Source organism: Xenopus laevis, chromosome 9_10S (genome assembly GCF_017654675.1).
Source record: "Xenopus laevis strain J_2021 chromosome 9_10S, Xenopus_laevis_v10.1, whole genome shotgun sequence".
NCBI lineage: Eukaryota > Metazoa > Chordata > Amphibia > Anura > Pipidae > Xenopus > Xenopus laevis.
In genome coordinates this window covers 16,476,576-16,494,625 of record NC_054388.1, presented here as the reverse complement: position 1 = coordinate 16,494,625, position 18,050 = coordinate 16,476,576, and the positions used below count along the sequence as shown (strand labels likewise).

The 18,050-nt window shown below is 43.3% G+C and overlaps 1 protein-coding gene across 1 annotated transcript; it reads left to right on the top strand.

The window, feature by feature from the left end:
* Window positions 1–15,899: 15,899 nt before the first annotated feature.
* On the top strand, window positions 15,900–17,581 carry LOC108702374 (class E basic helix-loop-helix protein 23). The gene has a single exon (XM_018237846.2). It carries the CDS (start codon window positions 16,533–16,535, stop codon window positions 17,175–17,177), a length of 645 nt encoding a protein of 214 aa, XP_018093335.1. The 5' UTR covers window positions 15,900–16,532; the 3' UTR covers window positions 17,178–17,581.
* Window positions 17,582–18,050: the final 469 nt, after the last annotated feature.

Here is an 18,050-nt window from a genome sequence, read left to right as displayed (position 1 = left end):
CTCCTGAGTTTTAATGCCCTTATCATTCACAGTAGGAGGTGCATTATTTCTTATAATACATGAGTGATACTCAGAGTTCCCTGTATAACTCAGTCTGCAGCCTTGTGCCTTTATATGGTCACAGAACCCCTCAGTGACTTCTAATATCCTTATCATTTACAGTAGGATGTACATTATCCCTTATAATACATGAGTGATACTCCGAGTTCCCTGTATAACTCAGCCTGCAGCCTTGTGCCTTTATATGGTCACAGAACAACTCCTCAGTGACTTCTAATATCCTTATCATTTACAGTAGGGGGTACATTATTTCTTATAATACATGAGTGATACTCAGAGTTCCCTGTATAACTCAGTCTGCAGCCATGTGCCTTTATATGGTCACATAACCCCTCGGTGACTTCTTATATTCTATTAATTTACTGTAGGGGGTACATTATCCTTAATATACATGAGTGATACTCAGAGTTCCCTGTATAAATCAGCCTTCAGCCTTGTGCCATTATATTGTTACATAACTAGAGTCCTAAGGAAAATAACAAACATTTGTTTTCCCCATATTATAGAAGCTGCTGCACTTCCCAAAGCCAAATAAATCATGGGCACCTGAAATGCTCAGACCCAAGTTCTCAGCAAAGAAACACATCAGATGGAAATGCTTAGAATTGTCCCAAGTGCCCTCTCCTCCAATTTGATAGCAGAAGAAAATCATTATTTCACCTAAAACCTATCATTCTGTATCTCTGGGTTAATTAAAAGCAGGCCACGCTAAAATTAAATGCCATAACACATGTCAACCACCTTGCTGAAAACACTTTAAGACTCAGCATCAAAGGAAATCCAGTTTGTTTTTTGTGTTTCCTGTTTAAATGGAATCCCCAAATGCCCAACACAGAGTGTCAGCGGCAATTGGAAGGGAGCTGAGGTTTTCATGTTGGGTGATCCAGCTGTTCTATATTCACTTACCTTCCTAGGGTAACATAGTAACCTTATTGGAGAAAAGATACAAACCCATAATGCACAACCTTTTAAAAATCCCATAAGATGATTGAGAGGAGGTAACGTCCATAGTAAATTTAACTGCTCTAGGACATCTGTCTTGCTGGTTTAACAGGACCAATATCAGAAATCGGTCCCTATACAACTAAATGATTGGAATATAAAAAAATAAAACAAATGTCAAAAATAAAATATGAATTCATCTGATTTTTTTCATAATATAAATTGTATTCTTAGTACAGGTATGGGATCTGTTATCAGGAAACCCATAATTCAGAAAGCTCCAAATTATGAGATCTCCCATATAAGCAGATAATTCTAATTTTTAAAAATTATTAAATTTTTCTCTGTAATAATAAAACAGTACCTCGTGCTGGATGCAAACTAAGATATAATTAATCCTTATTGGAAGCTAAACCAGACTATTGGGTTGATTTAATGTTCAAATGATTTTTTAGTAGATTTAAAGAATCTATCCAAATTACAGAAATATCTTTTATCTGGATAATCCTGAGCATTTTGGGCCCCATACCTGTAACAGCTTTACTGCACCAAAAGTCATGGTTTGTGCCCATATGAACAATGTGGGGAGGAGGAGGGTTAATGAGCAAATAAGTCAGCAGTGTTCAGGGCAACAGGATTCTAATTATAAAAGCTGAAAGATTCATTGCAAATTGGTCCTATTTTTTTTTTTTTAAAAAAATAAGATGGAAATACAGAGAGTGCCAATTATCCCCAACTTGTTAGCGGCGCCGATCGTTTATATTCTGCCAGCTGCTCAGCTCAGATAAGAGAGCGGCGCTAAAGAGACGATGAACAAATAGATTTTTAAATCAGTAGCCAGAAACCCGTCCCCTCTGTGTGTAGGAGCTTGGAATATTTGCGTAGAAGTGTATTCATTCCAGCAGTAACATGATCAGTGACTGTTAAGGGCTTATGCCCAAAACTTTATAGGAGAATCTCCTTCTAGTTGATCTTGCTATATATTCACAGTAATATCAACACTTCATATATATTTAACATTAATTTACATGTATTAAAAAAAATTGCAAACAGCAAGAATGTATAATTTATAATGTGCAAATGGAGCTGCCATATTGTTTAACTGGATGAGACAGGGGCTGTACATCAGCTGTGTGAAAGATATATCTGTACCTATATATTATACAGTTACATTATGTGCATATATGATATGGGGGTTACACTGTGACAGTGGTTGGAGGAAAGATGGGGGTATATCTGTGCCTATATATTATACAGTTACATTATGTGCATATATGATATGGGGGTTACACTGTGACAGTGGTTGGAGGAAAGATGGGGGTATATCTGTGCCTATATATTATACAGTTACATTATGTGCATATATGATATGGGGGTTACACTGTGACAGTGGTTGGAGGAAAGATGGGGGTATATATCTGTGCCTATATATTATACAGTTACATTATGTGCATATATGATATGGGGGTTACACAGTGACAGTGGTTGGCGGAAAGATGGGGGTATATCTGTGCCTATATATTATACAGTTACATTATGTGCATATATGATATGGGGGTTACACTGTGACAGTGGTTGGGGGAAAGATGGGGGTATATCTGTGCCTGTGTATTATACAGTTACATTATGTGCATATATGATATGGGGGTTACACAGTGACAGTGGTTGGCGGAAAGATGGGGGTATATCTGTGCCTATATAGTATACAGTTACAGTATGTGCATATATGATATGGGGGTAACACTGTGACAGTGGTTGGAGGAAAGATGGGGGTATATCTGTGCCTATATATTATACAGCTACATTGTGTGCATATATGATATGGGGGTAACACTGTGACAGTGGTTGGAGGAAAGATGGGGTATATCTGTGCCTATATATTATACAGTTACATTATGTGCATATATATTATGGGGGTTGCACTGTGACAGTGGTTAGAGGAAAGATGGGGGTATATCTGTGCCTATATATTATACAGTTACATTATGTGCATATATAATATGGGGGTTACACTGTGACAGTGGTTGGAGGAAAGATGGGGGTATATCTCTGCCTATATATTATACAGTTACATTATGTGCATATATGATATGGGGGTTACACTGTGACAGTGGTTGGAGGAAAGATGGGGGTATATCTGTGCCTATATATTATACAGTTACATTATGTGCATATATGATATGGGGGTTACACTGTGACAAGGTAAGAATAGGTGCTGTGGGGATGTACAGTTTTCAGGAGGTGGGATTGATAATAAGTGCATTATTGGATGGGGGATTTGCATGTCTGTGAGCTCTGGGGTCTCAGGGTAAGGCCACACTAAGCGATAGCGCGGCGATTTGACTCGCCGCGACTATTCGCCGCGACTTTTAATCCTCAATCGCTGGCGAAACTTTGGCGCTGGCGTCTATGGGGAATCGCTGCGTAAAAACACACGCGGCGATCTTTTTTCTATTGTCGCTCGAAATCGCCTCGCTAGGCGATTTCGAGCGACAATAGAAAAAAGATCGCCGCGTGTGTTTTTACGCTGGCGATTTTGCGCGATTTCCCATAGACGCCAGCGCCAAAGTTTCGCCAGCGATTGAGGATTAAAAGTCGCGGCGAATAGTCGCGGCGAGTCAAATCGCCGCGCTATCGCTTAGTGTGGCCTTACCCTCATAGTGGCTGTGAGTCAGGTATTCACTGTCCCCTCTTTATCATTCTCTCTCTCTCTCAGTCCTGCTGTGCTGAGGTTAAGCAGGGGTCTGCAGTAGCAAATTGTGAAAGGGGCTGTTGGGGGTGTAGGGGTGTGCGCTGGGGGGAATAACAATGGGCTGAGAGGTTTACTGTGATGCTAATAAGCTTCCGTTGCCTGACTGCTGGCCGATGTGATTAGGACAGCTGGGCCCCTTCTCTGTCGCTGTCAGTAAGGGGACATATTGCATGTCGCAGGCAAGGGAACAAATTCAACAGGACAGCCCCGCCATCTGTCACCCGGCAGGGCCCCGAGAGAACAAAGACCCAGAATGCATTGTGTGGTGCAGGCTGCAGCTGAGAGCTCTCTCCCTGAGTGTAGGTGCTGCCAGAGTGTACTCACAACTCTGGGTATTTCTATGTTTGTAACTTGCAGGTAGGGTTGCCACCTGGATATTATTTTACCAGCCTGGCTGAAAAATATGATGCTTGATTCCAAGTTATTAATAGTGAAGGAAGGCAAAAATATACAAAGTTGGCCACTCTACCTGCAGCCCTGCAGTCAGACTTCTCCCAATAGAACTTGTCTATTGAGCTTGCAATCTAAGTGGGATGTCACTGGCATCTGGTCCTGAACAAAGTCTATTTAGTGTGAAGGTTTCACACGTGGAGTACAACCAGAACTAACATAATTGGCACTGATGAGTCTGAAGTGACTTCCTTGCTATTATACACCCACACTGGTAACAGCTGCCAAATCCATTGCTTTTGTTCTTATATTCTCACCCTTTGCTAGGGGGGCAAGGTCTCATCTATAGAGTCTCTCAACCCCCACCTTATATGCAGCACACCATAAACAAAGTGTCCTCCATGCTGCAGAGAAACCAACCAACAGGCGGGACCCCTAACGAGGAAGCTCTTGTGGGCCAGGACCCCCTATTCCAATGCTGGAGATGTGTAGCCATTAGGCTCCTACTCCCCCTGAAACCAGGTTCCACTGAGGGCACTGTCATTTGTTGCTCTTGCCCTTTAAGACCTATGTGCTGTAGGGGTTTGGATGAGGGGGCTCCCCTAGTCTTGCAGGTGGTCTGAAGACCCTTGCCTCCTGCATGCCTTTTGGAAGGGTAGGTCAGTGATAAAGGGGTTCACCCTAGTCTTCAAATGAAGGGGACCAGAAGACTCCTTTATCATTTAGTGCCTTTTGTCCGGGTAACTAAGGAAACAGGGACTTCAAATGGCTGTTATCAAAGCAAATCCAATTTTTGCACTGTTGCACTTTATATGTGATTTGCACGTTGTTTGTACTGGGTGTAGATTAAGTACTGAACTGTATAATATTTAGGAACAGGTTTAACCCCCCATCTTTCCCCTAGCCCCAACCTCTGTCACAGTGTAACCCCCATATCATATATGCACATAATGTAACTGTATAATATATAGGCACAGATATACCCCCATCTTTCCTCCAACCACTGTCACAGTGTAACCCCCATATCATATATGCACATAATGTAACTGTATAATATATAGGCACAGATATACCCCCATCTTTCCTCCAACCACTGTCACAGTGTAACCCCCATATCATATATGCACATAATGTAACTGTATAATATATAGGCACAGATATACCCCCATCTTTCCTCCAACCACTGTCACAGTGTAACCCCCATATCATATATGCACATAATGTAACTGTATAATATATAGACACAGATTTACCCCCATCTTTCCTCCAACCACTGTCACAGTGTAATCCCCATATCATATATGCACATAATGTAACTGTATAATATATAGGCACAGATATACCCCCATCTTTCCTCCAACCACTGTCACAGTGTAACCCCCATATCATATATGCACATAATGTAACTGTATAATATATAGGCACAGATATACCCACATCTTTCCTACAACCACTGTCACAGTGTAACCCCCATATCATATATGCACATAATGTAACTGTATAATATATAGGCACAGATATACCCCCATCTTTCCCCCAACCACTGTCACAGTGTAACCCCCATATCATATATGCACATAATGTAACTGTATAATATATAGGCACAGATATACCCCCATCTTTCCTCCAACCACTGTCACAGTGTAACCCCCATATCATATATGCACATAATGTAACTGTATAATATATAGGCACAGATATACCCCCATCTTTCCTCCAACCACTGTCACTCTGTAACCCCCATATCATATATGCACATAATGTAACTGTATAATATATAGGCACAGATATACCCCCCATCTTTCCTCCAACCACTGTCACAGTGTAACCCCCATATCATATATGCACATAATGTAACTGTATAATATATAGGCACAGATATACCCCCATCTTTCCCCCAACCACTGTCACAGTGTAACCCCCATATCATATATGCACATAATGTAACTGTATAATATATAGGCACAGATATACCCCCCATCTTTCCTCCAACCACTGTCACAGTGTAACCCCCATATCATATATGCACATAATGTAACTGTATAATATATAGGCACAGATATACCCACATCTTTCCTACAACCACTGTCACAGTGTAACCCCCATATCATATATGAACATAATGTAACTGTATAATATATACTGTATGTATAAGCTATATAACATATGTTACCTAAGATGTTTAGCTGCAATATCTGGGAATCATATTATCATAAACATTTTATGCATGTGAGGTGGTCTATTAAGTGTAACAATTGGAATTATTATATAGTGCCATCTACAGGGTAAAAATTGTATAACAGAACATGCACATTGCTCACTTTTTTTGCTGACCCCTGGTCTTTAATTTTGGGGATTCCATGAATCAGGTCTGGACTGGGAGTCAAAATAGGCCCTGGCATTCCAAGTACTCAAAGGCCCAAATAATCCTCCTCCAGCCCACTTAATAGTGATTGTCTATGGGACCTTACAGCAGCCCCTCTGGCATTTGCCAGAACCCACAGATTGCCAGTCCAGGCCTGCCATGAATCCCCATTAATACCTTCACATTCTTTATTTGTTGCTATGGGGTCATTATTGCCTAGGTCAGTACCAGCTATGGAGGGAATGACAGAGATATTACATGTTAATAAGGATGGGAGCATCTTGGGAGGCTATATGGAGCCAGAGACTCGAGATGACCCTGTTGGGATACAAGTAGGGTTGCCACTTGGCCGGTAAAAATAATGGTTGAGCCCAATGTTATTAATAGGGAAAAAAGATAAATATATAGCAAGGCTGGTGTATTTTTTCCAGAAAAGGTGGCAACCCTAGATACAAGGGTTTTTGTTCAATGAGGCCCCCTGAACTAGTGAGGTATCATGGAAAGGAGAAGGAATGTGGATTTGACACCAGGGACAGTCGCAGGCAGGGGGACAATGAAGGTGACATTGTGCCTGTTTGTGTAAACTCCATGTACTTTTTGTTTCCTTCCAGTTTAACTGCTTTGATTCGAGACTGGGCAATTAACAGCCAAACCTCAACTGAGCCAGGAGGGAATTTATGCAAATATAATTATGTGTCCTTTGTGTCCATTGATCATATTGCAGCTTCCCAGCCCAGGAACTTGAGCTGCTTGTGCATGAGGCCCATCTAAGCCTTCATCAGGGAGGCACGTGTCTGGCAAGCGAGGGGTGCAGAGGGGACCTATTTACATATATTGTTATTCACGAGCTCTAGGGGAACAATCCCTGACACTGGTTGATATAAATCAGTGGGCTGGCCATACTTGCTAATGGGAGAAAGCCTTTAGCCCTCAGCACCCCCTCTGTTTCAGTGTGTCTGTCTATGCTGTACATGGCTCTTTGCATGCTTTTAGAGGGCAGGGCAAACACTAAAAAGCGGGCTCCCTAGAGCCCCAGAGGAAAGTCACCAATCAGATACAATGTATTATCATCAGCAGTCTATGTTTCTATGGTGGGGCCCCTGTCTCCAAAGTACAGTTGTTTATGCAGTTACAAAATAAATGAACATATATACATCTAGTTCACATGATCACCTCTGTTTTGCAGTTGTAGCCCGTCATCCAATACGATACATTCTGCTCTCTGTGTGACTGTAAATCAGGCGACATTTATAAAGAACCATGAGCTACAGACTGAATAAAGGCAAGAAACCAATGGGTTAATGGTGGTTGCTGGCTGGCACGTGTCCCTTGGAATGACGTGTGGCCCCACTTTAATACTGAGGAAGAACATGAAAATGAAAAGGGTTTGAGGGGCCCCCTGTGTGTTTGCTTCCTTTCTGCCTAATGAGATTCCCCACTGAGCCTGCAAGAGACTCATTTGCATATCTTAATTACAATTTCCATTAATCCCTCATGTAGAGACACACAAATATTACAACTAGCATTTGGCTGATGTTATTAGGGTTTGTCCGGGGACCCATTCTATTTATAAGGGTGGGAGAGGCAGATGCAGAACAACGGAGCTAATGCTGATCACTTTGTCTCCCTGTGTGACTTGCTTCCAATGCTACAGTGACTTTCCCAAGCCTAACAAGTCTCTGACCCAAAGATGTAGAAAGATCCAGTTACTTCCCAGCAACCAACCAGCTGTGAGCTTTTACTGGCCTGCTGCATTTGGAATATTGAATGCACACATTTGATTTGGTTGTTATTGATTCCTGGGATCAAGTTAATATATAATAATTTAGAATATTAATAGCCCCAATGACCCTCAAAATCAGGATTCTGCCTTATCCCCCCTTGTCTTTAGATATAGTGAATTGGGACTGGCCTCAGAACTCTGAAAGCAGAGGAATCCTGGTGCTGCCCCCAGTCACATCTTACAGATGATTATTGTATTCACTTCTTCCAGTTACCATGGAAACTACATAAACCAGAAAAGCTGGATTCTAAAATAAAAAAAAAAGAGACAGGAGAGAAGATTAAGTGCGTCTCCGCCTTTCCTTATGTCCCTTGCACCCCGCCCCCATTGTCATCTCTTTCCTCCCTCTCCCCTGATCTGTAGGAATGTAGGCGCCACATGCAGGTACTTGTGCCATGAATCCAGAACAGTAGGGCCTGGCACGAACCATTCCCATTGTGACGTGGGCCCTTACACTGTTCATACATCACTTCTATATATTAATAGATACTTCATGTTCTACTTAGCCTTCTTTCTGACCCTCAGACAAACACCTGGTTTCTAAGGAACTCTAGTAACAAGAGAGCAGCTTAAATGCCACACTGGAGGGCTGCAGTACAACAGAGTTAAAGGGTTAACAGACCTCAATTAAGTGGCTCCTAGTGGCAATGAAGAAGGAGAGGCTTTGAGAGACTCCCCCAACTGCACATATCAGGTGCCATGTTACACGCCTACATCAGTTCCACGGGGAGACCCAGCGCTGCAGGGAATCAGGCGACAAAATTATTATCATCGCACTTCTAATTAATTCCCAACTCGTTACATTTCCTCTGGCTAATTTCTACTCGCCCCTGATTAAAGTAATCTCTATGGTAATAATCCTCCTGCGCCAGTGTGTGCAACCGGGAAACCAACTCTCAGTATTGACATTTGGGGTGGGGGTGGCTCACAAATTCTGGGTCATCTGAATGAGGCCTTGTCCTGGCAGGACTGAACCCAAAATATCCTGATTATACAGTGACCCAGTTACATAGAACTCAACAGTATTTAGTGCCCGCAGCCTGGGGGCCTCTATGCTAGGTCCTACTGAACTGGAAGAGTGGGATCAGGGAGAGATATTGGGTGTTAGAGAGAGAAAAAAGGAGGTGTCAGAGAGAGAGGGAGAAAGAAAGGAGAGAGAGAAGAGACAGCGAGAGAGAGAGAGCAGTGGAATTGGGGCAGAGAGAAAATGAAAAATGAAAGAGTTAAGGTCCCCATAGATGCAAAGATTTTTCTTAGGTGAACGACTGATTTTAGTGCAATCCAACCAACCCGTCAAATTATCGTCAGGTTAGTGGGAATCGAACGATCATGCATCTCACGATTTTTCGTCAGACATCTGTCAGAAAATTGATCGGCCAGGCTAAAAAAATTTCAACGGTCACTACGGTTGCCACCTGGCCCCTAAAAAAATGATTGTTGATCCCAATGTTATTAATAGGAAAAAAAGATAAATATATAGTAAGGCTTCAACTAGACAATATCGCTTGAATTGGTCTTTTTAGTTGATGGACAAATCGTACATTTAAACGATCGTTTCAAGATCATCTTGGTCTCACAATAACAAAAAGATCTTTAAAGATCTTTACAGCTATGGCCAACTTAAGACTAAGGAAGAAGAGAAAGAGAGATATGAAGATAGTGAATTGAGAGTGAGAGAGAAACAGAGAACAGGAGACAGGTGGGTGGGACACAGAAAGTGAGATAGATAGAGATAAAGACAATCGAGAGAAGAGACTAAGAGAGGGTATAAGGGGGGAACGAAACAGGAAAAGAGAGGGAAAGAGATATAAAAAGGCGAGGAAGAGAAAAATGAGGGAATAGGGGAGATGGGGGAGAAACAGACATAAGAAGAGTGTGAGAGAGGTATAGGGGAGCAGAGTCAGACAGAAGGGAAAAGCTTTGGGCCCAATTCTGTGTGTCTTTGTGTGACAAATTCTCACCCAAATCTAAAGAGAATGACTAAAGCAAGAGGAGCAGTATAGCAGTTTTCACTGCTTATGCATAAGGGGAGAGAACTGTATCCAGTGAGTTGTTTGTAGTGGTACAGGATTCGGATTCCAAGTAAATTAATGGGAGGGGAGGAGGCAGAGAGGGGAAAGTGGTGCCAGTCTATAGATGGGTGACAAGGCTGACCTACTACTCATAACTGGGGAGATACTGAGTTCTACATGATTCTTCCCTGGATCTGGCACATTACTGTGGGTCACATGTCTGATCTAAGGGCTGGATGTGAGGATGTTGGCAGTGCATGAGGCATGAGGGGGAGAGGGAGAGAGGGTTCATTCCCTGTATGACTAACTGCAAATGGACTCTATACAGTGGGGGGACTCTATAGCTGGGACAAATGCTCACCCTGCAACATCAGACTGCAGCAATCTACTTATTGCCTCATCCTCACTGTTTAGCTCCCAGATGTTTTATCTATCTATCTATCTATCTATCTATCTATCTATCTATCTGTCATTTATCTATCTGTCCCCAATTGGCAGAGCAGGGGTTAACAGTTATTGGGCTCCATCCCCTGATTTATTCTTATGGTAATCCATTAATACGACTGACCTTACATCTCACACTAAATGCTCCTAATCTGCATGCTGCTTTCTCAGCACTAATCCAAATCTGAGTTTGGTGGCTCCCCCTAATGGACTCCTGGAATAATTTGGAGCCAACACATATACGGTATATCTCTGTATAGGTATATACAGTATCTACAGCTCATTCTCCCTGGAAATCAGCATGGGAAAATAATTCCCATGTGACATTTCTAGTGTTCTGTGTCTTAGGCCACTTTGCTGCCCTATGTTTTATCAATCACCCCTTCTGTACCAAGACATTAGGCTACAGACTCATTGCAGGAATTACCAGCCAAAGCTGATCTGAGTGGGTAAAAAAATATGGTTTCAAAAAACATACTGTAGACAATTGCATGGCTAAATATATATGTTTATGATGTTTGGGAGAGGTTGAAGGCAGAGCAGAGGTAGAAGATGGAGGGGGAGGAAGACAAAGGATGAAAGTTAGATAATGGAGATGAAGTAGATACCAGAAAAAATATTACTGGTGGAACAATCATCACATGATGGAGGAGAGGTGGAGGACAGAGCAGTGATGGAGAAGATAGAGGAAGGGAGAGTTTATTTTTATGGTATGGTTGAAAATTGAATACTGGTGGGGAGAAGAGAAGATGGGAGAAGAGTAGCAAGATGGAGGTGGATGTACAAGGTTGGGTTCAATAATGGCGTGGAAGGTAGGAAATAGAAGAAGATAGAGCGGGGGGGAAACAGAAGAAGAGATAAATGATGGGGGAGGTAGAAAACAGTCTTACATGGTGGGGAACAGTAGATTGTAGAGGGGGAGGCAGAAATCAGAAGGGTTAAAAGATGGGGTGGGGCAGGAGAGTAAAGAGTAGAACATCCTGATGTTTCATTGTTTTGATTGTTGTGCCCCTGATGAAGACCGTGCTATGGTCGAAACGTGCAGAGCAATACATCATGTAAAAAAAAAATTCTGTAAATAAAAGCTTTTTCATTCACTAAGAGTGACTTTAACTTTGTAATGTTTGTCTAAATACATTTTGGAGACGATTTGGGCAGCCTCCTGTTGCATCAGCACCTCACTTTGATTTGAGTGTGCACCTTCTGACCTTCCATTGTGAAGAGTAGAAAATGGCAGAAGAGTTGGATGATGGCGGCAGTGGTATCAGATGGATGAGACGGTGAAAGACAGAGCAGAGACAGATAATGGAGGAAGGTAATCATACTAAGCAGAGCAAGCAGAGGAAGGGCAGATGAAGGGTGACTAATCAGGTGAGGTGCTATGCAGGTCTTCTAAACTTATTTTGAAGGAAAGAGATACAGAACAGCTTACTTTCCTGGAGGGATAGGGGCAAGAACTTAAAATCGAGATATACCCCAGGGGAAGGAAAAAAACTATTAAAGCATATTCATAAATCTCCTTCAGTGTCCAGAGAAAGGAAAATGTTAGACAAATAAACCACTAAGTGGTATCATACACCAGTTCAATGAATGTTAAATCAAGTTCCAACTAATGCTGCAGATGAAACCAACATGAAGGCTCTTTTTCTCATATCTGTTTATGTGTAACATTCTAAAGACCTACTGGGAAGAGATTTGTACTATGCATAATGAAATACCCATATATAGGTTCACATGGACACCAAGGATACACAGAATTAAGGTGTAGGGTAAAGGGAACTATCCTAATCTAGACATTGTATACCCTTGAGAGTTATTTGGTAGGGTAATAGAATGAGAAGAATACAGTATATGTTTGCTCACTATTATTTGTAAAGTGCAAAGAAGGTTATTTAGTAACAGCCTGTTGTATACTAGTTGTATAAATATGTGTACATTATTTGACTTTAAATTCTATGGAATGGTTGCAAACCCCCCTCCCCCTGCTTTAATCCTTAGCTTATCATCCCCTTGAAATTGTTGTATCCTTATGTTGTATCCTTATTTCTCCCTTATGTTTTTGAAAACGAATAACGATGCAATGTTTAAAAATTATTTATAGACAATCGGACCTGTACACATTCAGCTGTTGCTGAACTAACTAACTGGTAGAACCACCCCAGCGCCCATTATAGAACTCTGATATAAAGTGTGACTGTTGCAATTTTGATATAATGTCGCCATCTTTTCCTAACTTTTTTCACTTTTGTGCTATCTTGCCCTATGCTCTCAATGCTACCGTCCTGTTTCCGTCTTGACCTACTATCTTAATTTTAAACTACAATTTCCATCTTGTGTCACCATCTTGACCTACTGTCTCTATTTGGCCCCATTGTCACCATCTTGCTCTACTGTCTCCATCTTGCCTTACTGTCTCCATCTTGCCCTACTGTCTTTGTCTGTCCCCACTGTCTCCATCGTGTTATACTGTCTTCATCTTGCAACCATACTGTCTTCATCTTGCTCTACTGTCTCCATCTTGCCTTACTGTCTCCATCTTGCCCTACTGTTTTTATATCTTTCCCCACTGTCTCCATCGTGTTATACTGTCTTCATCTTGCAACCATACTGTCTTCATCTTGCCTACTGTCTCCATCTTGCCTTACTGTCTCCATCTTGCCATACTGTCTTTATCTTTCCCCACTGTCTCCATCGTGTTATACTGTCTTCATCTTGCCCTACCCTTTGTCTTTCCCCACTGTCTCTATCTTGCCCTATTGTTTCCGTCTTGCCAGTCCCATCACCTCCTCAATAGCCTCTTATTTATATAGAATACTGGGGATTGTAGGCACCTTTTTACAGATCACTGCTATGGAGAAATAATATTAAGGAGGAGGAAATCACATATAAACATGTAAATCTCTGAGGAATATTGTGCCACAAAAACAGTACACTTCGGGAAAAATCCTAAGGTTAGACTCCCCCCCAGTGGACAAACAGTTAATTGCTGCTTTATTTTTACAGGGGTTAGTGCATTATACAGCAGTGTGTTGTGTTGTCTTATGGTCTGTAGCTTGTAATTCTCTTCTGATTGGCATTTTCGTAAAATGGGCTGGATACCCCATGTCTCTATATTCACATATACAGTAATCTACAAGTGAATACACTCACTTCTACATTGCAAGATTATACAGCACAGCATGCCCACTATAAATGAGGTTATACATACAATGTGTGCATATTACAGTCCATTAACATGTAAATGACATCCTTTTAAATGGATAAAATAAAGCAGAACTGGCAGCACTGGCAGAGGCTATGCGAGTGCAGCACATTGTGCCCACAGAAGTAGCTACTGGTGCTACAGTGCACCCTACTGGCTTAGAGCTTGGAGGTGGGGCTAGCCAGATGTCTGGGGTGGAGGGAGCTAAGTTACAATCAAAATATTGTAGGAAATTTGGGTGGGGGTGCATGGCATGCACGGTAGCTTGTCAGATGCCAAAGGCGCTGTATGCGCCAGAGCTTGTGGGAAAGTTACCAGGAGAGACTTTTTGATCTGATAAACCATGTGGTTCTTACCTTGCCTCATGGTAGCAGCAACCCTGCATGAGAGGAATAAAGCTGAGAGTTGCATGACAGTGAAGTATCTACACAGTCAGATTGTGATATATGTCTAAAATAGAAGATGAAACAGCATGGTCAATGAACTTCTAAGGAAGAAAAAAGAAGAGGTGTCTCCATCTTGTCCTACTGTCTCCATCTTGTCCTTCTGTTTCCATCTTGCTTTACTGTCCCCATCTTGTCCTACTGTCTCCATTTCACTCTACTGTCCCCATCTTGTCCTACTGTCTCTATCTTTCTCTACTGCCTCCATCCTGCTCTACTGTCCCCACCTTTTCCTACTGTCTCCATCTTGCCCTACCAGGCCCGGATTTGCGGCAAGGCCGCATAGGCCCGGGCCTAGGGCGGCAAAAAATAGGGGCGGCATGCCGCCCAGCCGCTTTATGGGGATGTGTGCGTCCCCATTCAATTACACCAGCTGCGCCGGCGTTTTTTTGTGGGCGCGCTGGGAAGGGGATCTGTAGGCGGGCGGCCTAGGGGCGGCCCACAAAGAAATCCGGCGCTGTGCCCTACTGCCTCCATCTTGTCCTACAGTCTACCTTTTCAACTACTGTCATCATCTTACCCTACAGTCTGCATCTTGCCCTACAGTCTCAATCTTGTTCTACTGTATCTATCATGTCTAACTGCCAACACCATGTTTCCATACAGATTTCTTTTTGCAAGGCAGGGGGGTTTCAAGACAATAACATGCAGATGAGATTTCCCAGTTAATAAAATAGCAAACATTGAGCTGGTGTGAGATAAATATGAAGATGTGGCGCATTTGATGATGGAGCCAAAACAGTTGGACGATTCTGTTGTGCAACTTCAGCCACCAGAGTGCAGTCAAGAACTCTCTGTAAGCAGCTTCTTTGAGTCCTAATGTTGTGGAAAACTGTTCCATTACCCGAAAAGTACCAACCTCAGCTCAATCCTTAAAGCCCCATCGTACAAACCACTTCACATAACGATAGTTAGCAGTTGATTTAGATACATGGGATTTTTATGTTTGATGAATAGGCTACCCTAGGCTATAGCCTAAGGGTCCAGAGTGATTAGGTGGCCCATCTACCTTTTTCTTTAAAAAATTTAGAAATTTAAAAAAGCTAGATCTTGGGCCCCATGCACCCATGACCCAGATTAATTGTTTTATATTTATAAACTTTGGGAGTAGCCTAGAAGGGGACCTATGGAAAGTGTAGCAGAGGGGCCTCACATGTCATTAATCCACCACTGTGTATGCCGTTAAAAAAGATGAGGGGCAATTCTTTTAGTCACCAAGGCTTATCTATATGTTTCTGTACCAACAACATGTGCCCGTAGAGGCCAAACACAAGTACAAGGATACTAGTAATATAACCAGATAGCTTTTATATGTATTTTGTTTATAAATATATATCTTTGCATTGGGGCTCCACACAGCCCAGAGAGGGGACAGAGTCTCTGCACTTGATCATCACTGAAAGAGTTAAGAGTGTGGCAGTGGAGAGGGTGGGACTGGTTGGCTGGGTCCCAGAAGGCATATCAGCCAGATATAAGCAGCCACTGACTGGCAAAGTAAATCAGCGCCCTCCCCTTGTAAGAGAACCGGGCTGTCTGCGCCCCAGGCTACCAGAGCTGCGACAGGGCGAGATAGAAGTGTTGAAAACTGTCAGCTGAGACTGTCAGAGAGAAAGGTCCGCTATACAGACAGAGATAGAAGTGGAAATGGATTGGAAGAACTGAGAGAAGTAGTGGAGCCTGTGCCCGTGCCCGGGACTGGCAGAGACCCAGAGAATGTTGTCCGGGTTCACATAGAGACAAGTGCTAGAAGGGCTAGTGGCCACAGGGCAGAGCAGTTGAAGGAGCTCGAGTCTAGTGGGTAAATCGGGGGCAGCCTTGGACGAGAACAGACGGTGAGAAAGTTTGGGACTTGGCACCGGGTAGAAGTGAGTTTAGGAGGCTTGGCATCTGGTGCGAGGCAGGGTATCAAGAAGCAGAGGCAGTTTGTGTATAGGAGAAGTCGGGTAATAGAGAGGGACAGTCGGGTAATAGAGTGGGGAGCAGCTGGACTTTGGTAGCGGGCACTGGGCAGAAAACACAAAGGGAAGAGCTGGCACAGGGGGTGCCCAGGGACTCAGGGTTCTGGAACAAAAGATAGGGGGCACGTTGGCACAGATTTTAGTCGTGATCAGTTCCACCCCAGCCTCAGTCCATGTGCCCATGAATTTTGGGGAGGGCGCAGCTCAGGGCGCTGTACAGGGGATGGCAGAGTCGCTCCCGGCTGATTCCTACATGTCCCTGGCGCACAGTTACGGGCAGACTTTCTATGGCGCTCTCCGAGGTGCTGAACCTGCGCGCAGATACTCGGGTCCTCAAGCCATAGATTTCCCCGGCAGCTCCCAGGACAAGAGCGGGGACAGCAGCGAGGACCAAAGCGGGGAGGAGGAAGAAGAGGAGGAGAGGGGCCCGGAGGGAAAAGTCCCAGGCAAGAAGCCAAAAGAACCGCGTTCCCTCCGGCTGAATATCAATGCCAGGGAACGGAGGAGGATGCACGATCTGAATGATGCCCTGGACGGGCTCAGGTCTGTTATACCCTATGCCCACAGCCCCTCAGTCAGGAAACTCTCCAAAATCGCCACCCTTCTACTGGCCAAGAACTACATACTCATGCAAGCCCAGGCCCTGGAGGAGATGAGGCGGCTGGTAGCCTATCTGAACCAGGGCCAGACCCTCAGCAGCTCCCTGGCTCCCTTCGGACAGTCCTCTGTATATCCCTACCCTGGCACTGCCAGCGCCCAGGAAAAGTGCTCAACCTTCCCTGGGGGCAACACCAACCTCTGCAAACACTGCACAGAGAAGTCCTAATGTGGCCTGAGCAACCCCCTGATCTCTGGGACCCCCAGAAACTGTGAGACTCCACTCCAAATATTGGGCCTTCAAACTCTCTCACCCTCCAGGTTGTGGGGCTCCCAAACTGTGACACTCATCTCTGTGGGACTCCCAAACTGTGACACTCATCATCTCAACTAATGTATATGGCAATTGTCGCATTAAACCCCCACCAACTAATCTGGGACTACTTTCAGGACCCTCATGGCAGCTTCATATCAAACCTTAATTTGTTATTGGGGGGTCCTGCTGCTTCTGGACCCATTGGGTACAGCACAGGACAAGCTGGAGCCAATCAGCAGCAACACATTTTCTCCTGGTTTCATTAATCCTGAAACTGAGATCGTCTCACTCACTCATTACTACCTGCAGCAAATAAGGTGGGTTATTATTAAGGCTCAGAACCTTGGCCTTTCATTGGTTGGTTGGGTCAGGAAGAGAGTTGTGCAAAGCTAAATTTCTCCCAAATAAATATATTAGATCTGATTAGCCCAGGAGGAGGTATTTGCACAGTATCTCTGATGTTGGGTTGTCTTTAGTGCTTATAGGGTCAGGTCTTTTTCCAGTTTACAGCAGAGCAGGTAGAAGGGAGTGCAAAGATAACTACTAGCCTTCTGTATTAGAAACCTAATATCTTGCTGAGCTCTTTATCATATCAGTCATTTTTATGTCAAGCCTAAGAAAGGGAAAATGGAAAAATAAACCAGCAGCACACTGATTTGAAGTGAAGTAAGTGAATCCCTTGTTTATTTAGCCCATGTACATACACGGTAAGGGCAAAGTTTTGGATCCCACTAGGACCTTTATCAAGCCTAAGAAAGGGGGCTGCACATATGTCTTGGCTCTTTC